We start from the raw sequence: 20441 nt of genomic DNA, 5'->3' as shown, positions 1-20441 counted from the left end.
AGCCCTGGCTGTCCTGGAACTCACTCTGTAGACCAGGCTGGCCTCGAACTCAGAAATCCGCCTGCCTCTGCCTCCCGAGTGCTGGAATTAAAGGCGTGCACCACCACCGCCCGGCAATTCTCAACTTTTTAAACTTATCAAAATACCCTCCCCTTCCCTCTGGTATATACCTTTTTTTCTGAGCCATCTGAAACTGGATGTACAATACCACTACACCAGTAAGGGTTTCAGTATTGTCTACCAAGGAAAAGAACATTCTACATAACCACAAAGTGAGAAACAGGAAACAAGGACACTATTATTTTCTAAGAAACAATTGTCAAATATACATTGTCACATCCCCACTGGCCCAATAATGCCCTCTATGAATGTTTTTTATTAAGAATCCGATTCAGTAGAAACACTGAATTAAGTGGAATGTCATTTTGGTGTTATTTAAAAAACAAACAAACAAACAAAAGCAAACAAACAGTGTCTCTTTGTGAAGCCAGGGCTGTCTTAGAACGGGCTGTGTAAATCTGGGTGGTCTGAAACTCTCAGGAATCCACCTGCCTCTGCCTCTTGAGTGCTGGGATTAAAGGCATGGACTGCCACAACTGGCCTTTTCAGTGTTAGCACATTTCACTTTTGTTCTCTCTCTCTCTCTCTCTCTCTCTCTCTCTCTCTCTCTCTCTCTCTGTCTCTCTGTGTGTGTGTGTGTGTGTGTCCATGAGAGAGAGAGAGAACCAAACACATGAACACACACACACACACCACAGAGACAGAGACAGAGACAGAGACAGAGACAGAGACAGAGACAGAGAGGAAGAGAACGAGAAGCACACCCACCTGCCTCTGCCTCCTGAGTGCTGGGATTGAAGGCATGCACTACTACAACTGGCCTTTTTAGTGTTAACACATTTTTTGGCTTTTGTTTTCGGGGGCAGGGGGGAGCGTCCTATGTAGCCTAAACTGCCTTGAACTCCCTATGTAGACCAGGGTGGCCTAGACCTTAAGATAACCCCCTCCATCTTCAGTGCTGAGCCTACATGGCTGACCCACCATGCCTAGCCATTCGTTTCGTTTATTGAAGCAGGATCTCAGTAGATAGCCCAGACTGGCCTTGCGCTTTCAGGATGGGATTATAAGTGTCTGCTACATCACCTGGCTAGACATTCTTTTTTCATCCTTAAGGGCATTGAAATTGTTTAGTTTATATTTTTGTAGCATACTTATCATTTAGGTTTCTTATTTCCTTACAATTGGACTCAGATTAAGTAATTCTGGTAGGACTTCCACTTGAGAATGTTATCTTTCTCTGTGCAGCACATAAAAGCACTCATGTCAGTTTATTTATATCAAGTCTGATTAAATAAGGATCAAGCCAGTGATACATATTTTTTAGGGTGTTTTTTTTTTTTAGATTTCCTTATTCTTCTTTACATGTATTGCTTTGCAAGCTTACAGGTATGCGCACCACATGTGTTCCTGCTGGATTCCTTGTAACTGAGGTAGTAGATAGTTGCCAGCCATGTGGGTGCTGGGAACAGAACTCAGGTCTTCCACAAGAGCAACAGGTGCTCTTAACCAGTAAGCCACATCTCTAGCCCCCATGGTCCCTGTTGTCTTGATATGTAGTGTCATGGTTAATCTTCGGTTATCAAGACTGAATGGATCTAGAATGAACTAAGCCACTGGCCATACCTGGGAGAGATTCCCCTTTTTCTTTTTTTAAAGATGGATTTTAAAATTCATATATTTCTTTTCTTTGTATGAATGTTTACCTGTGTGCATGTGTACCACATGTGTTCTTGGTGCACACAGGTCAAATGAGGGCATTAGATCTCCTAGAACTGAAGGTACAAACTATTGTGAATTGTCAAGTAGGTGCTGGGAACCAAAGTCAGGTCTTCCCTGATGATCATAACTGCTGAGCTACCTCTCCAGCCCCTTGATAAGCTTATTAGGAGTAGGAAGATCTATCTATAATGTGGGCAATACCATCTCAGGAGTCAGGCTCTGGACTGAATGGAGAGAGTATGACCTATGGTCTCACTGTGACTGGCCAGGCTGCTGTGACTTCTCTGTCACAGTGGACTGTATCCTGAACTATGAAATAAAATAACACTTTCATCCTGAAGTTGCCTTTGTGAGAACATCTTAATCGCAGCAACAACAACAACAACAAAAAAAGAAAACAAGACACATAGTAGGCTTCTTACTGTGTACTGAACTACTACATGCTAGGGATTACATCACTGAGTCATGTGGGGAGGGGAGCTTGGGAAAGGAAAGCCTTCAGAAATGATATAGCATTGGTATGAATTTGAAAGATCTGAGTGACAATCTGACAGGCAGGCAGGAAGGGAAAGGATACAAGGTAGATGGAACAGCATATGCAAACAGAAGAGATCTGAACAGCAGCTCCTTACCACACAGCCTCCTGCCAGAGAGGAAGGATGTGCGTATAAGAGAGGCTTTCCTGTCCCGGTCATTTTCCCCATGACCAATTCTGTGAACAACTCCTGTACTTCACATGGGTTGTCTTGAACTTGATGGTTCACAAACACTTTGTTCCTCACCAAAGCTACTAGAGTTGAGCAGACATGACTCCACCATTATGCTGCAGAAGGAAGTGAAGTTCAGTGAACAGCTGAGTCAGGAGGCCAGCAGGGGCCAGCAGTGGGACTCAACAATGGAAATGGTGTTCTGTTCACCATGACAACCTAGTTGCTCAGTGCTTGAGTGTGTCTCCCTGGTCTCACTTATACCAGAGAAAGGGCCTCTTCAAGCTGTGCCCTCTTGGCTTCACATCCCTGAACTTCTGGCTGCTCTGGTTCTCCTCTGACCTATACCAAAGAGGATGGAGAGCCAAGAAAAACAGACTGATTTTCTTCAAATCCCCAAGCCAATGGCCAACTGCCCATGGCTGGACTATCGAAACCGGAACAAAAGTGAGGATGGGGTAGAAAGGAATGAAGCCAGGGGTGGGGACCTGATAAGGTAAAGCCAGCAAACCAGACCCAATCTCAGACAAGGCCCTGAGTTCAGCAAATCCATGGGAAAGGCCAGGGCAGGCCATTGGACAGTTGATCACAGTCCTCAGTAAGTCTCTCTTTCCAAAGGAGGACATGCTGGATTTTCTCAAGTTGGGATACCTGTGTGTCCCCCAGCTTCTCCCTTACCTGTGTCTTGCCTTCCACACCAACCTTACACCTCCAGCTCCTTGCATAAGGTCTTCTCTAAGCCCACTGCTCTTATCCCTGATTTACCTGATTAACACCCCTAGTCCCCCAAACAAGACAGGGTTCTCTGTGCAACCTCAGCTGTCCTAGAACTGTCTGTAAACCAGGCTGGCCTCAAACTTAGATATCAGCCTGCTTCTGCGTCCCTACCCTGCTAACTCTTGCTTCTATAACAAGACTTGGTCTGTATTATCTCTAGGACATAAATATCTGATTCCCAGCCTTGAAGGTACCTCTCAGCTATACTGCTTGTGTGTATCTCCACATTCGTTTCCCTTTGTAAATCACTGCAGACCAGAATTTGTCTCAAATGCTAAACCAGTAGTTTTCAAAATGTCCCAGAGTGATCAGATCCACCCAATCCCTAGAGAATCAGATACTAGGGGGGTGAGTCCTGGGAATCTGGGGGTTTTGTTTTGTTTTGTTTTTTGAAAACTATGGAACATTTCACGAATTTGCATGTCATCCTTGCGCAGGGGCCATGCTAATCTTCTCTGTATCGTTCCAATTTTAGCATATGTGCTGCGGAAGCAAGCACGGGAATCTGGGTTTTAACAAGCTCTCTCAGCCTAATGCATACTCACATTTGAGAAAATGAGAGAGAACAACAGTTGTCACCCTTAACCGAATACTGGAATCTCCAGGGGAGCTTCCCAAAATGCCTAGGCTCTATTATCACAAATCTGACTCAATTAGTCTGCTACAGAGCCCAGGCATGTTCAAATATCATTCCAATGGTTCTTATATGCAACCAGGGTTGGGAACACTACTGGTCCTGTGTTCCCTAAACTTCAATTAGGAGGCCCCTGGGGATCTGGTTGACATGATGTTCCTGACAGCATTTCTGAGAGGCTCCCAGGCACAGTACCAGGAAGACTACCTGCCACTGAAGGGCAAGGGTGATGCCTCATTTACCCTCCTAGTTCCTGGGGGGGAAACCTGGTGCTAGTATTTACTAGCTGCAGAACAAATGAATGCCTTACAAGGTGTTGAAACTCATACTTCTAATTACTTACTGGTACCACCTGCATATCTTTGCTCTCTCACCAGAATTCAAAAAAGCCATGGCTCCTGTTCACCTGCCCTTGTCCTGTTACAAGGTAAGTGATTTTTGTTACTCTAGGAGCTGTGCCAAAATAGGAAGAGCACCAAACTCCCTCCCAATTCAAGCTAGCTCACAGAGCCTGACACTCACCTGTGGGTCTGCCGTTAATACTGTGTGATCTCAGACAGGTTACTTCCCTTCTCTGAGTGAGCCTCCAGAGTTCTCATTATAGGTCAACACTGCCTGCCCCCTTGTGTAGTTTCTAATGAGACAAAGTCTGTAAGGCCTGGACTATGTGGATTGTCTGCTAAAATGAGCCATTTTTGTTAAAGAAGCAATCCTCCTTGGGGTTGCCAGGTAAAACACAAACTGACCAATTAAATTTAAATATCCCCTAAACAGTACATGTGATTTTTAAAAAATATATAAAGTCCTAAATATTTTATTCATTCCTGAAACCCAAATTTGACATCTTTTGGAGTTTCTTATTAGTGCCTTGCTACATCTAGAAACCCTACTTCTTTGAGTTGAGCATTGCATGACTGAAGTCCTGATAGTCACTGGGAAACCCATAAGGTCTTATCAGTTTCTGAGTTGGGAGCTACTGGCAAAAACCCACTGCTCCCTGTTGCCAAAAAAAGATGTGTTGTAAAGATAGAAAGATTTGAGAGATGGCTGAATCCAGGCCAGATCCATAGAAAACCACTGTGCACATGAGCCCCTCAGCTACAGTCAGAACTGTACCAAGTAGTAAAAGGCTTGAGATCTGACATGCACAAGGCCTTGTGTGTAGTCTTAGCAGCACACACACTGAAGTAGTCACACAGCTAAGAGAGGGTCTGAAGGAAGCCCATTTTCTCAAGTAGCCTGTGAAATTCGTGGTGGCACAGAACTATGCAACATACTGTAGGTGCTACTGTCTGAATAAGTAGTAGCCTCTTTTCCTTCACCTTGGCCTCCCCCAGGCCTGCCTTTCTCACTGATCACTTATTTGAGATTCTCAAGTAACTAAGCTGTGAATTCAGATCAATTTACAGATCTTTTCAAAATCTTGAGTGCTTTTGAGCTTCACCATTGCGTGGGAGAGGAAAGAATAAGGATTAATTAGATCCATTTTACAGAGGAAGACTGAGGCATTGGTAGAGTAACTGTTCCAAGTCATAGAATGGAAGAGATGGTAGCTGTGTTTCCAGCCCAGATGAGAAGCTTAAGTTGGTATCTCTCATGTTTGTTTTCCCTACCTTCGCTACCCTTTCTCTGGCCCGAGCACTGCAGTAATGGCCTGGGGGAGCCCTCTGACTCTTCTGCCATTTGCTCTTCCCACCAGGTGCCAAAGGAAGCATTTCCCCCAAGTCCAGAGTGCTGGAGGGTGCATCCAAGCAGGCCAAACGCAACGCCTTGCCTCCACTTAGATAAAAAGCCTGATCTCTTCACACATTGGCGCACCCTCAATGAGCAACGCAAGGAACGGGAGTCAAAATCGTTGTTTTGGAAAAGAAGAAACTTCCCAAGGTGTGCTTTGCTCATCTCTGTATTCTTCACACCTTCCCAACTCCTCCAGGAAAAGAGGGAAAGAGTCAGGATGGGTTGGAATGGAGTGGGACAAGTCCAGTGCTAGAAGTCCAGTGCTAGAGAGGACCCTGTGATTCTAGATGGGCAACTCCATCAAGTGGGTATCATTGACTCCTCTTTGAGTATCAGTCTTTCTCTGGTCTCATTGTTGAGGCTCTGTGGCAGAGGTAGGGATGTAACCTGAGGAGGGGAGGAAGGGGACTATGGCTGTCTATACAATTTCTTACACAGGTACTTCAAAGACAGTGCCCAAATGCCAAACCTCCATGTCTCTATCAGCAAGTTGACTTTAAAACCTAAGGAGGGACCAGGGTTGTTAGATCCCACCAACGACCCCCTGAAGTGGCAAAGGTTAAAGGTCAGGATCATGGTGGGATAAGGAATGCGGGCACTCCCTTCCTGAGAATACTTTACCTTGGACTTGCTACCTCGGGTTCAGACTACTTACCCTTCAGCCCTGGGTCCTTCCCTGAAAAACAGAAGGAAGGGAAATTGGGGATCAGTTTACTGGAGTCTATGGTTACTGGAGTCCTGTGGTTTTGTCCTTCCATTCACCTGGCCCACCCTGGATGAGCAGGAGCTCACCAACAGCTTGAACTCTCCACAAGAGGATGAGCAGTGCTATGCAGCCTACGTGAGGAGCATGGGCATGGGGGGAGGGGTGTAAATTGGAGGGGCAGCTTCCTGAGCGGTACTGAGATGGAAAAGGGAAACAAGCTAGAGGTGGCTGGAAGGTGGCAGGGACACCCCAGATATAAAGTCTAGCTGTGTGCAGAACACGATAATTCTTGAGCTGGTGTCCAAGGACTCCCCTTCCCTCTCTTCTATCCCTCTTCCTGCAGGCTTTAGGGCACCTGGGCATCAGTAACAAGTTTGTCATGGAAGCACTGTGGCAGGTGGTGAGTCTGGGGTCTACATGGAATTCAGGGGATGAGAAAAGAGGGTCTGAGGTATGGGAAAGGGGAGAGAGGAGTCTGGGCACAAGACGCAAGACCTTCCAGAGTACCAGGAAAGGTCAGGTCCACTGTTGTGCGGTAGTCATGCCCCTGGCCTCTTTAGACGGCTAGTTGAGAGTGGGAATCTGAATATCTTTCTTGTCTATGAAAACACGTTGAACTGAAAAGCCAGGAAAGAGCTGGAGTCACAGCCAGGCTTAGTAGCCCATGCCTGCAAGCCCAGTACTCAGGAGATGGAGGTAGGAAGATTATGTTTCACGAGAGCCTTCGCTACATAAGTTCAAGACCAACCTTGGTTGTATAGCAAGACCCTATCTTGAAACACTAAGGGCTGAGGCTATAGCTCAGGAGTAAAGCATTGGCTAGCATATACTAGACCTTTGGGTTCTATCACCACACATAGAAACACATACTGTCCTGGGACTGAGCTCATTCTGATTTAAGTAAAGCCTGTTCCAGGCTTACAAATGCTAATCTAAGTGTCCCTGCTATGGTTGATGTTGGTTTCTTTCTTTCTTTCTTTCTTTCTTTCTTTCTTTCTTTCTTTCTTTCTTTCTTCCTTTCTTCCTTCCTTCCTTCCTTCCTTCCTTCCTTCCTTCCTTTCTTCCTTCCTTCCTTCCTTCCTTTCTCTTTTTCTTTCTCTCTTTCTTTCTTTCTTTCCTTCTTTCTTTCTTTCTTTCTTTCTTTCTTTCTTTCTTCCTTCCTTCCTTCCTTCCTTTCTCTTTTTCTTTCTTTCTTTCTTTCTTTCTTTCTTTCTTTCTTTCTTTCTTTCTTTCTTTCTTTCTTTCTTTCTTTCTTTTTCTTTTTTTCAAGACGGGGTTTCTCTGTGTAGCCCTGGCTGTCCTAGAACTCACTTTGTAGACCAGGCTGGCCTTGAACTCAGAAATCCACCTGCCTCTGCCTCCCGAGTGCTGGGATTAAAGGCGTGTGCCACCACGCCCAGCCCTTCCTTCCTTCCTTTCTTCCTCACAATGTGCTGGCCTAAGGCCAAGTGACTACAATACTACACAGAGATGTGCATGTGCACAGAAGCCTGACTCACTGGCTTGGTGTTGTTCCATTGCACCATCCTGCATGTGTACTCTGTGTGACCACAAATAAGTCATGTTCTAGCTCTCTGTTATCTATTTTGTAGAAGTTACACTAAAACAATCCCTGAGGTTTTGACAAATCTATTTCTTTATGGTGTGTTTTCACTATTTCCTTCTTAAATCAGGCTCAAACTGGTTCAACAAAAGTGAAGAACGAGGCCTATAAATCCCTGGCCAGCCTAGGTATGTTCTCACTCTCTGTAGGGAGTTGGGGAGGGATAAAAGTAAAGCCACTTTGTTCTTATAGGTATGAGTGGAAGGAAAGGAGGTATGACCGCACTCCAACCTTAGCATGCTACAGAGTCTGGGAACCACCCTGGGCACTGTTGGGCAAAGAGAAGATAGGATGCAAAGAAAAGATAGAGTAGAGGGAGGGACAGGGGAAGCTCTAGAAGTTGCATTCATGCTTAGCCAGCTCTCTGACCTCATGGGAGAATGGCAACCCCTTGAAACCAGTAGTTGGGCCTCCTGTCTTAAGAGTAAAGTGGTGTTCAATAGGTCCTTACCAAGAGGAACAGGCCCTGCCCTGACTTGAACACCTTCCTCGTCCAGGTTGCTTGGATAAGTCTGTGATCAAGGCTTTCATCAAACAGTTGATGGAACACAAGGAAAGTCAAAGGCTGGAGACCCTGGTGGGGCTACGAGTAGCGCTGAACTCCTGGGCTGCTATGCCTGAGAGCAAGGTGATTGAGAATGGAGAATCCATAACTGGGGCAAAGAAGGTCAAAGTCACTGGAAATTTTGGTTGGGAGTTGAGTGTGGAAGAAGGCTGCCTAACTCTCAGATTTAATAGAAGACACTGCCCTTGTTGCATCTCCTCTAAAGTTGAATGAAAGTATAGGCTGATATATTCAGACAAGCTCTGTAAAGCTGAAATCATTAAATGAGATTCAGCAAGAAACCAGTCTATCTGTGCTCTTTCAGTTGGAGCTATCGTTATCATCACCTCTAAAACAGACCACTGAAGCAAAATGTCTGTCACAAAGGGCAGAAACTAAAAGTCCACTGATGCAGCTTTCACTTATGCCCCTCCTTTAGAGCCCTGGTTCTTTAATTCCAACAGTACTTCGTGTAAAATAGAATCGGTTTCTCATCCATTTATTCAGCAAATTTGTATTAAACAGTTATTATGCACCAGACACTGTCGGTCCCTTGGGATACATCAATAAACCAAACAGGCAATTACCTTTGTTGGGGATGGCGGGGCGGGGCGGGGGGGGGGGACGACTCACAAAACAATTTAATTACAAAAGTATATAGAATGTTAGAGGTCACAAGTGTGCAGGGAGGAAGGAGCACCAAGATCGCTGAATAGGGAGAATGGACGGGTTTTAATTTAGATATGGTAGACAGGGAAGGTCCAGTGTGAACAATATTATTTGAACAAAGGCATCAAGATGCTTTATAGATCCCTGAGAGAAAGTGTTCCAGACAGAAAGACTGGTCAGCCCAAAGGCAGAAACATGGCTGGCCTGGCCAAAGATCAGCAAGAAAGACAGTTGTTGAAGTGGAACAGAAAGAAAAGCAACAGGAAATGAAGGTCTAGTCACTAGAGTATATGTGGCTTAGTGGGCTTCTTAGGTAATGGGCTCTTAACTCTATGTAAGGAACTTTGAGAGTTCTTAAACTGTAATGTTCCTTTCAAAAAGTTCACTCTAAAGAGATATGACTTAGGAGAGAGAAGGTGACAGCAGGAAGTAAGGGGGGATCATGGGATGGCATCAGGCTTACTTTAGAGAGAAGGGTCGGAAGCAGTATTCTAGAAAACATGAAGCCTGAGCCAGGTATGACAGCACCACCCTGAAATCCCAGCTCTAGTGAGACTGAGGCAAGACAATCCTGAGTTTGGGATGACCTATAAAAGAAGATCCTACTTCAAAAAAAAAAAAAAAAAAAGTAAAAGGTGAAGAAGGCTAGCTGGAGACGCGGTGTTGCTCATTTCACCCGTGTTTCCCTCTAAGAAGCCCGAGGTCCCGTATGAGGAAAAGCTGGTGCTTCTGCTGCAGAATCTGATATACAAGCCACTGAATGAAGAATCCTTAGAGGCAGCCCTGTGCTTGGGGTTCCTGAGGCCCAGCAACAGCATAGTCCAACAGTTCTTGCTACAATGTCTGAGTAAAGGGTCCATGTCCCAGAGGATGAAGGTATGAGAGGCAGAAGCCGGGATCTATGGGACGCACTTGGCCAACAGTGGTCAGAGTTGACTTGGGTTAGAGTTTGCTTCTACCTTCACGCCCCAAAGAAAACAAGCTTCAGCTATGCATAGCAGAGCCCTCTGTGTGTTTATGAATATGGAAACACACAACTGGGGGGGGGGGAGATGGATATGTGCACAGGGTACATATATCTGGTAGGAGTGCTCATCTATTTATGTGTGCACACATCCACTTGTGCTCTCATTCCAAAGGCCAAGAGGGCAGAAAGAAGCACCCCATTCCCCAGTGAGTTCTAGGCCTAGCCCTAAGGTCTGCTTGGCTATCAACACCCCTCTGGGTACACCAATATACCATGCTTCTCCTCACCCTTCACAGGCACTTAGGATGCTGGTCAAGATGATGAATATTCACTCAGCTGCTGTCACCAGGGCCATTCTGGAGCAGCTACACTCTAATGTCATTGATGTAAGCTCTAGGCTACCTTCCTTCACCTAGAAGAGGAGGGGAAAATGCATTGTCTTCCACACCTCCCTGTGCCTTCCTTTAGGATCGCTTGGAAGCCACCCAGATGCTCAAGACTGTTGGGCTGGAAAAGATCCAGGCACAGGGGCTGGTGAAACTTACATTTGACTTGCTCAAGAGGAAAATGCATAGTGAACCCTTCCAAGTAAGATCCTAGCTCCCAGTCTCAAATCGTTCTCCTCTTTATTCTCTTGAGATGGGGATTCCCAACAAACCTCACACTCTAGTATGACACTGCTTTTACCCTATCCCTCTCATACAGTCCATATTTTTAATCTACTTGTCTTTGGTTAAGCAATTCCTCAGCATAAAAATGCCACCCAAAGGCCGGGCGTGGTGGCGCACGCCTTTAATCCCAGCAAATGGGAGGCAGAGGCAGGCAGATTTCTGAGTTCGAGGCTAGCCTGGTCTACAGAGTGAGTTCCAGGAAAGCCAGCCCTACATAGAGAAACCCTGTCTCAAAAAAAAAAAAAAAATTGCCACCCAAGCTACTCCCTGCTATTCACTTCTTCCCCTTCCTTCCTATTAAAATGCTATTGTTAGTCCAAGCCCAGTGTAGTAGTACACGCTTGTAATTCCAGCACTTGCAAAGTAGATTCAGATGATCAGGAACCCAAAGCCAGTCTCAACTACACAAGTCTGAGGAACCTGTGGGCAACAGGAGATGTGATAGGCAGGGATGGTTCAAATAGCACATCCTATGGGAAGCTTTCCCAAATGACCAGACTCAATCCTGCCTTTCTCCACATCCCACTGCACTTAACTTTACAGAATGCAGCCTTTCCACATTGTTCTAACAATGTAGGCTGTCTCATCTCTTCATAACGCTTCTCAGTGGTTTTCAGTGCCTTTGGGATAGCTCACTTTGTGTCCCATCTCAAGCCCTGTTTACCTCTTCAGGTTTTTCCCTCCAGTACTAAGGACTAACTCAGCTCTGGTGGAGAGTAGGCAAGTGCTCTGCCACTGAACTCTACACGTCACATTACCCCAGTAAATGTACTGTTCCCCTCATCCTTCCACTCATCCTTCAGCTATAAGCTGCATCATCACTTCCGCCAGGAAAACATCCCAGAACCCAAGACTGAGTAAGGAAAGCCTGTGCACCCTTCCCAGTACAGTAACTGCCTTTGCTTGAATGCTCCATCCATAGAACCGCTCCAGGCAGGTCCCCTTTGTAACAAAACCCAAGTGTTTATTAAGGGTGTGTGTAGTACTGCCGTGGTGCACGCTGCATTCCCTCTCTCTGTGGTTGCACTTTGCAGGTAATAAGGCAGGCTGTGTCTGAAACAGTGGATGTGCTCAAGATGAAGCCTTTAATAATGAAACTAATGGAGGCGTAAGTTAAACTAAACAGGGCTGGAAGGCAAGAGGGTTGTTGGCTGAGAACTGTGTCTGTACTTTGGGGCAGGTCATTCTGACTCTGGACTTTTGTTTATCTATTGTTGTTGTTGTTATTATTTAAACCACTCGGGGTTGCTCTAAAACCCCACTATAACCCCAAAGGAACTTTCAGAAGGCATCAAGTTCTAGTGATAATCAAACCCTGACCCATCATTTCAGTGTTTCATGGCAAACTATAGTATCTGTCCCTGCCAGCTGCTTCTCTGATTTGAGAAACCAGAAAAGGAAATGAAATTAACAGCACTTGTCATCATGCTGGACTCACTCTGGGCTGAGATGTAGCCAGCCTCCCTCCCACTGAACAATATATCCCCTTCCACACAGGCAACTGATGAGCCCAGATGCCAGTGACCGTCAGGAAGCAATCATCTCTTTGGTAAGCTGGGCTGTTTTTTCTGACTCAATTCTTCGAGATTGTCTTGATGATGGCAGGCAAGTAAATGACTGAGCAGTTCCTGGAGATAAGAAAGAACTGTAGTTTGGGAAGGTCATTTACTTTAGAATTCTAGTTCTATTGAAGGTCCAAGCCTTGGGATAAGTAGGATATATCATAGGTGGGTATGAAAGATGCTATTTAAATATTACAGAAAAGGACTCTACTCTGATAAATATTGGGAACTAGATTCCCAAATGCCAAGGAAAGAAACCACATCGCTCTCTAGGTCATGGGGTCATCTCAAAGAGAGAATGGAAAAGAGGCTGGGGATCTTACCTTCTTGGGGCTGGCTACTTAGGCAGAGTTACTCGTTCTCTGTCCAGGGTGCCCTGGGGATCCGTAACGAAAAGGTGTTCCATTTGCTGCTGGACATGCTAGATGCAGAAGAGGCCAAGAGTGTGAAGAAGAGCGTAAGACATTCCTGTCCTGTAGCCGCCCCCCCTCTCCTCCATATCCCTCTCATTCATCTGTTCAGCGTCAACAATGGGGAATTGGGGCAAAAGTCCTCAGACACTGACCCTTGGCTTGATTCCTTGGGGCCATAGTAACTGCTCCAGAACTTCCCCTTCCCCAGCCTGAGCACAAAATATGCCAGCCCCATGATCTTTGCTCTTATGCAGATACAAGAAACACTACTTGTTTGGGCCTCAAGAAATCCATGGATCCAAAACAAGCTGACCAACAAGGTTTTCTTTGTGTATGACATACCGAAGGCTGTGAAGACAGAGCATACAAGGTTCCGGAAGAAGCCAGAGAGCCCAGATGACTTGTGTATCACGGACTTTCGACAGGCTAAGCTGAACCCTTTGTTTATAGCAAAGGCCTACAACAAGCTAGGGGAAAAGCTAGAGGCACCTGCTTTCTCATTCTATTTCTCCAAACCGAAAAAGCAAAGGCCACAGGCCACAGGACCTTGGGAACCAAAAATCAGGGAACAACTCCGGAACATGGTGCTGCCTCAAAATAGGTTTCTTTTTTGGCTCTAATTCCAATTCTTTCCTTCAGGATGGTTTCCTGGGAAGATAACTCGGTTTTCTCTTTTATGAATGAACACTTGCTTGGCGCTTTACCTAGTTTCTGAATCCCCACTGCTGTTCACTCCTCTGAGGCTGCACTGGAACAGACTCCTTCCCGTGGGTGCTCTTTCTATGCAGTTGCACTTCCTTTCACCAAAGCAAAGCAGGAAGGGCAGAGCCAAAGGTTCTCTCCGTGCCCAGCTTTTCTCCTGTTCTAGCTTCATTCTGCTGCTGTGACAAATTCCATTACTAGAAACAACTCAGGAGAAGAAAGGATTTCTTTATTTGGCTTTTACTTCCAGGTCACAGTCCCATTACTGAGAGAAGTCAAAGCATAAATTTGAAGGCAGGAGCTTGAAGGCATGGGCTTTGTAGGATCCCTACTTCCTGGCTTATGCTTAGCTAGCTTTCTTCTTTTTCTTTTTTTCTTTTCTTTTCCCCAAGACAGGGTTTCTCTGTATAGCTATAGACCAGGCTGGCCTCGAACTCGGAAATCCTCCTGCCTCTGCCTCCCAAGTGCTGGGATTAAAGGCGTGCAACACCACACCCGGCTTAGCTAGCTTTTTTTTTTTTTTTTAAGATTTATTTATTTTATTTACATGAGTACACTGTAGCTGTCTTCAGAAGAGGGCATCAGGTCCCATTATAGATGGTTGTGAGCCATCATGTGGTTGCTGGGAATTGAACTCAGGACCTCTGGAAGAGCAGTCAGTGCTCTTAACCACTGAGCCATCTCTCCAGCCCCTTAGCTAGCTTTCTTATCTATCCACGGGATACCACCCACAGTGGATTGGTCCCTACTATATCAATTTGGAATCCAGACATTCTCCCACAGACATGCCCACAGGCCAATCAGAGCTAGACAAAGCCTTAATTAAAGTTTTCGCTTTCTAGAAGACTCTAGATTGAATCTAGTTGACAATAAACCAACCAAGCCGGGCGTGGTGGCGCACGCCTTTAATCCCAGCACTTGGGAGGCAGAGGCAGGCGGATTTCTGAGTTCGAGGCCAGCCTGGTCTACAGAGTGAGTTCCAGGACAGCCAAGACTACACAGAGAAACCCTGTCTCGAAAAACCAAAAAAAAAAATAAATAAAAATAAATAAATAAATAAATAAATAAACCAACCAAATAAATAATAAAACATGTCCCTAAATCAAGTCTCTTGTCAGTGCCCAGAATCTAGGAACAAAACTAGAGACCTGGCCTTCTGTCAAAGTGTTCCCCTTAGATAATTTCCTTGGTCCCCTACCTCAATTCATCTCTCTAAATTGGTGAGAATTTTAATTTTTAAATTCAATTTATTCATTCATTCGAGTTCATGTCTATGTATATGAATCCATACACCACTGCACAACTTGGAAAAGTCAGTTCTCTCTATACACTGTGTCCCAGGCATCTAACTCAGGTTATCAGGCTTAGCAAAAAAAGGATACCTGTATCTACTGAACTATCTTGCTGGCCTTTTTAAAAGACCTTTTTAAGACAGTGTCTAGCTATGTATTCCAGATAAGTGTGGATTACTAAGCTTTTGTCGGTCAGAGCCAATCAAGCTTTCTGCTGCCTACCTACGTCAGCCATTCACTTGGAAAGACCCCATTGACTTTGTAAAATTGTCTTAGTTTTTCTCTTATTTCTACTGACATCTGAACTTCCCTTTGTCAACAAAACCTACTAACCAATCTCACGCTTCAAAAGGCTGCCAGGTGTTGTGGTACATATCCCTAACTCCAGCATTTGGGAGGCTAGCAAGTAGGTTTGAGTCAGCCTGGGCTATGTAGTGAGATTTCCCCTGCCCCCCTTTTAATTTAACCAGACACAGGTCCTCTGAAGGGCAACAAGGCTCTTACCTATGAGCCATCTCTATAGCTCTATAGAGTGAATTTAACGCTAGCCTGAGCTATACACAACAAAGGGGGAAAAATGGGCAAGAAAGAAAGGGAGGAAGAAAAGAGGGGAAGAGGGGGAAGGGAAATGAAGCTGAGGGTAAAGTAACTGGTTGGGGTGTGAGACCTTTGGAGAAACAATGATTTTCCAAAGTGCAGAGTACTGGTGACAATAGAAAGAATAAAAGATTTAACATTTTAAAGAGCTTCAGCAAGTGACTACATTAAGGCAAGATTTCAGATACACATAGATGAAGAGGTGGGGCTTGTAGATACCCCTTACTTGCTACTAGAAGGAATAACAGAGATCCCATTTCAAAGATGTCTTACAGAGGAGTGTGTTACATTTTGAATAGTGTCCTAAAACCAGTTCTATTAGATCTTGATGGTTGAGTGGCAGATCAGATAGTAGGTGTGGTATGAAGCCAGTCACTTATGCTCAGTGCTGTCTTCTGCTGAGGATTGATGCAATTAGGACTGAGATGCTGCCAACTCAGTGACTGGTTCTCTGGTTGAGTAATAAGGCATGTCTCTGAAGACACCATAAATATGGACCAAAGGGGGATGGAGATCTGGGCAGGGTTTTACACAAGTTGAAAGCTTAAACAATATAGTTAAAAACACAATGTTTGTTGTTGCAGATAGCCCTGGAGCTAATTGTATTTGATGTTAATTCTGCTCTCCTGTGATGGGCTTCGAACAAGGAATGAGTCAGCACTCATATTCCTGTAAACCTTCTTCCCATCTTAATTTATAAAGGTTAGAGCCGGTGATTGAATGGAGAAAGAGGGGAAGGTGGAGATGAGAGAGAAAGAGAAAGGGAGTGAGGACTACGGAGGACAGAGGAGGAGGAAGGAAAGCGGAGCAGAAGCACATGGCCTACAGAAACTGAAAGTTATAAGGGGTCTCACAGATGGGGAAGATGGCAGTGTAGTGGTAGATCTGCCCAATCTAGGCGTACAGCTTGTATTCATATTAATTGAGTTGTGTTTTCATTGCCATGACATACTTGGCTTGGAGATTTACCCCAACAGTTTGTGCCTGTAAGCTATTGAAACCCAGGGAGGTATGAATGGCATTGCTCATTTTTCCAAAACCGCAAGAACAGTCAAATAAAGAACATCTCTCCTGTCTTTGAACATCCTGCTACAATGTCAGGGGAGATTCTAAGAAGTGCTGCTTATATTCTAGAAGAGGGAAACCATGCCTTCTATAATTACGCTACTTGAGTTTGCATTCACAATTCAGTTCTCTATCAAAACTTTTTACTAAGGCAGTAGTTCCCAACAAGGGGCAATTCTCCCCTAAGGGAATCTGGCAGTTTAGTTGTCTGGGCTTGGTGTGTAGAAGGGCTATTATTAGCTTCCAGTGAGTGAGCAGCTATCAGAGATGCATAGGACATACTCCTAAAAAAAAAAAAAAAAGAAGATATACACCCAAGGTGGTGTAGCACACACCTTTAAACCCTACACTCAGGAGGCAGTGGCAGGACGCTCTTAAGTTTTGAGGCCAACCTACAAGTTCCAGACCATTAAACCCACATAGTGAAACTGTCTCAGAACAAAAGAAACAAGACCCAGCATGGTGTTGGGAGGTATGCCCATAAACTCAGCACTTCCAAGGCTGAGGAAAGGGAAGTATTCCAGGCTAATGTGGGCTACATAGCAAGACCCTGTCTAAACCAAGGCAGGATGAGGGTGGGAAGAATATATAACCCAAAATGTTATTCATTTGTCACTTTTTGTATATGTGAGTGAATACCTGTGTGTGGATTATCTGGAGACCAGAAGAGCTCATCAGACCACTTGAAGCTGGAGTTAGAGGTGGCTGTAAACCACCTGGATGTGGGTACCAGGAATTGAACTTGGGTTCTCTGGAAGAGCTGAACTATCTTTCCAGCCCCTAATAATATCATTTTTAGAGAGGATCTTATATACTTTATGTAGGCCAGGCTGGCTCTTAGCTTGTGATCATCCTACCTCAGCCTCCTAAGTGCTTGCATTGATGTCACCACACATAGCAACTTTTCCCTTGAAATGTACTCTTTCCAGGAGTATTAACTCAGACAAAAAGCATGTTTTCTCATATATAGGTACTAGCTCACAATGCTTATACTAAGTAGGAGTACTGGTATAGGCTATGAAGCTAAAAAAGACAAGAGGGAGTCTTTCAGTCCTTTTTCCTTTGGGTCTCATTGGTCACATGGTATTCCCGAACTTCAGGGTCCTCTCTTCATCTTATAATGTCTGAGTTGTCTTAAACGCCTCTCACCCCTAAACTAGTTACATTGGGTGCTTTTAAAAATGCCCAAGCTTCATTCAGATTTTGAGTAGAGCCTAGGACATTTTTTATTTTCAAAAATTTCTAGCTTTTACATATAACTAACCATTGCTCTAGATAGCTTAATAATTGTATCTATTCTCAACTCCTACTGGTTGATAATTTGCAAATACGCTAATGAAGATGTTATCAAAGGTGTAATAGCAAGGAAATACAAGAAAGAAAATGGTAGACACGGCTGGAAAGATGGCTCAGCGGTTAAGAGCACTGACTGCTCTTCCAAAGGTCCTAAGTTCAAATCCCAGCAACCACATGGTGGCTCACAACCATCTGTAATGAGATCTGATGCCCTCTTCTGGTGTGTCTGAAGACAGCTACAGTGTGTGCACATGTAATAAATAAATAAATCTTGAAAAAAAAAACTTAAGAAAATGGTAGACACATAATTTCATGCAGTATTGAAAAAGGAGTAGACCAGACAGTATCACAGAGATGTACAATGATGCTGAAGCAGAAGCCTGTTCGTATGACCAACAATTATGGGGTCAGAGACTGAGATAGACAGTATTATATCTTACATCTTTACATCATTTAGCTGTATAGGGAAACTTGTGAACAGGCTATTGCAACTGTCCTAATAAGGAGACAAATGTAGCTCGGTATCAACTGTCAAGAGTATAGATGATTTGGGGTATATTTTGAAGGTAGAATTAAAAAGGCCTGCGTATGTATACAATGAATGTAAATCTAGAAATTTGACCTGATCTAACCTGGGTGGGTTGGTAAAGACTTCAGGTTAGGAATAAGAAGAAAGTGATCTAGGAGATTAAATGTTCTATTCAGTACATGTTAAGATTTTTATGCACCTATTTTTCATCTAAGTGGAAAGGTTAAGGATTTAGGAGTAGGGAGGCTTGAAGGGCACCAGCCAGGACTGGAAATAGAAATCTGATAGCGTGGCGATACAATAAGTCTAAACAGACATTCCTAGAACTGACTCTTTATACCCACCAAGCTCTCAGTCATAGGAGCTCAATAAAGAACAGCTAGAAATAACATTTAAATTTACCTAGGTTAATATTAATGTTCTAATTCTGTAGGGTTTGTTAGCTGTAACTGAGTCCTAAGTGTGACAAATAATGCACTCAATGTCCACAAAAAACAAGCAGCTTTTATTGCAGTATTACAAAACACTTTCCATTTTGGCAATATTTTACAACGCACTTAGCTTTAAGGGTTGGGAAAGAGAAGGTGGGAAACTAAAAGGGGATTTTTTTTAATGGGCATTTCTAAAAGGAAAACTGCTCCCAGCCCTCCCACCCAAATAAAAACCCAAATGTCAATTTCACTACCCAAGAGGCCATGAGGAAAGCAGCAGGCACACTCTGACAATTCCCTACGGATCATGTCAGAGACAAAGGAGTATCTGAAACAGTCATCAGTACGGTCGGTTGCGCTGATCATTTCTGTAGTCGTTTCTAGGGATGAAAAAAAAAAAAAAGAACCAAAGTAAGTTCTAGGATTTTAACAAGGGAACATGGTACATTTCCTAAGACTGCTGATAACCTGTACCAGCTAGATATTTTCTATAAAAGGTGACATCTTATTTCTGTATCCCAATAAAGTACTATTCTTTTGGGACAGGGTCTCTATACAGCCCCAGCTGGTCCCAGAACTCACTATGTAGACCAGGCAGGCTTTAAACTCAAAAAAATATTCTTAATAAATCTAATTCGCCGGGTGTGGTGGCGCACGCCTTTAATCCCAGCACTCGGGAGGCAGAGGCAGGTGGATTTCTGAGTTCGAGGCCAGCCTGGTCTACAAAGTGAGTTCCAGGACAGCCAGGGCTATACAGTGAAACCCTGTCTCGAAAAAAACAAAATAATAAAAAAATAAAAAATAAAATAAATCTAATTCACCAGCTTTAAGACTTACAAAGTTTCTAAGAGGCTTTGCTACCCATCACTATAGTTATTTTCCACCTAAACCAAGGACTACAAGAACACTGTAAATACTTGCAAGTACTATGCCAAGTCTACTGTCCAGACAGAACCTTGGCATAGTAGAATAAACAAATTTAAAATTTACATTTCATGTATAAATTCTTTATCTGTCAATTACTATGTATATAATCTCAGAAAAGTTACTGTTATAGAGACCAACAAAGGAACCATAACTAAACTTGTATAGATACTACTGTACAGTACTTGCAACATATAAGTTTAGTACATGGTGATGAAGCTATTACTAATACCAAACAATTATACACTGCTTTCTATGGGCAAACCACTATTACAATCTCATCAAATTCTACATATTGGGTATTATTTGCTCCATTGTTCAGAAGAGACTATTAATGCTTTAAAGGGTTATATAACTTGCCCAAGGTCTCGTTAAGATGTGGAACAGAAGCCACTCCAATATGTAAATACTATAATCCTCACTAGCTTTCACTACCTCCAGGAAATAGAGCAACTTGTATAAAGAACAAATGCAGGGTTTGAAAATCCTCCAAGAACTTGTAATTTAAACACTGTCAAGTTATCTCTCAATCCCAATTTTCTATAGCCACAAGTAGAAAGTAACAAATATAAAAATTTATTAATTTGCAAAATAAAAGAAAAACTTGGAAATAAGCAACTACAAATCTTCCTGAAAGATGTTAATGGGATTAAAAAAGAAAAAAAAAAAAAAGAGTCAAAAATGGTTGCCTACAAAGTAGTGGGGCTGAGGCTGGAGAGAACTCAGCAATTAAGAGCAATAACTGTTCTTCCAGGTCCTTAGTTCAACTCCCAGCAGCCACATGGTGGCTACAGCCATCTGTAATGGGATCTAATGCCCTCTTCTGGTGTGTCTGA

The 20441-nt window shown here is 43.8% G+C and overlaps 2 protein-coding genes and 1 non-coding gene across 4 annotated transcripts in view; 1 reads left to right on the top strand and 2 right to left on the bottom strand.

Moving 5' to 3' along the window:
* Positions 1-2749: 2749 nt before the first annotated feature.
* Heatr9 (HEAT repeat containing 9) lies at positions 2750-13472 on the top strand. The gene is made up of 15 exons (XM_021177634.2): positions 2750-2933; positions 4275-4324; positions 5597-5781; positions 6073-6199; positions 6419-6475; positions 6684-6740; positions 8014-8071; positions 8441-8571; positions 9850-10032; positions 10420-10509; positions 10592-10711; positions 11829-11902; positions 12292-12343; positions 12727-12813; positions 13024-13472. Exons 1-15 carry the CDS (start codon positions 2843-2845, stop codon positions 13387-13389), a joined length of 1728 nt encoding a protein of 575 aa, XP_021033293.1. The 5' UTR covers positions 2750-2842; the 3' UTR covers positions 13390-13472.
* On the bottom strand, positions 3656-3762 carry LOC115032756. The gene has a single exon (XR_003838356.1). It is a non-coding gene; the product is annotated as a U6 spliceosomal RNA (small nuclear RNA).
* A 5262-nt stretch (positions 13473-18734) lies between the features above and the next one.
* The window catches only part of Taf15 (TATA-box binding protein associated factor 15), a 35360-nt gene continuing 33653 nt past the window's right edge, over positions 18735-20441 (bottom strand). For both annotated transcript variants that reach the window (XM_021177614.2, XM_029483595.1), the window contains exon 16: positions 18735-19061. In XM_021177614.2, the coding sequence (XP_021033273.1) occupies positions 19022-19061 (40 nt within the window). In that variant the 3' untranslated portion in view covers positions 18735-19021. The remainder of the gene's footprint in view (positions 19062-20441) is intronic.

Source organism: Mus caroli, chromosome 11 (assembly GCF_900094665.2).
Source record: "Mus caroli chromosome 11, CAROLI_EIJ_v1.1, whole genome shotgun sequence".
In the NCBI taxonomy this organism is placed as follows: Eukaryota; Metazoa; Chordata; class Mammalia; order Rodentia; family Muridae; genus Mus; species Mus caroli.
Note: the sequence above shows the minus strand (reverse complement) of the source record. Positions and strands in the feature narration are given on the sequence as shown.

Coding starts and splice junctions, on each gene's coding strand:
- Heatr9 (XM_021177634.2), top strand. CDS start 2,843: ATGGAGAGCCAAGAAAAACAGACTGATTTTCTTCAAATCCCCAAGCCA. Junction 8,072..8,440: donor TAAATCCCTGGCCAGCCTAG/GTATGTTCTCAC, acceptor TTCCTCGTCCAG/GTTGCTTGGATAAGTCTGTG. Junction 12,344..12,726: donor AGGAAGCAATCATCTCTTTG/GTAAGCTGGGCT, acceptor TTCTCTGTCCAG/GGTGCCCTGGGGATCCGTAA.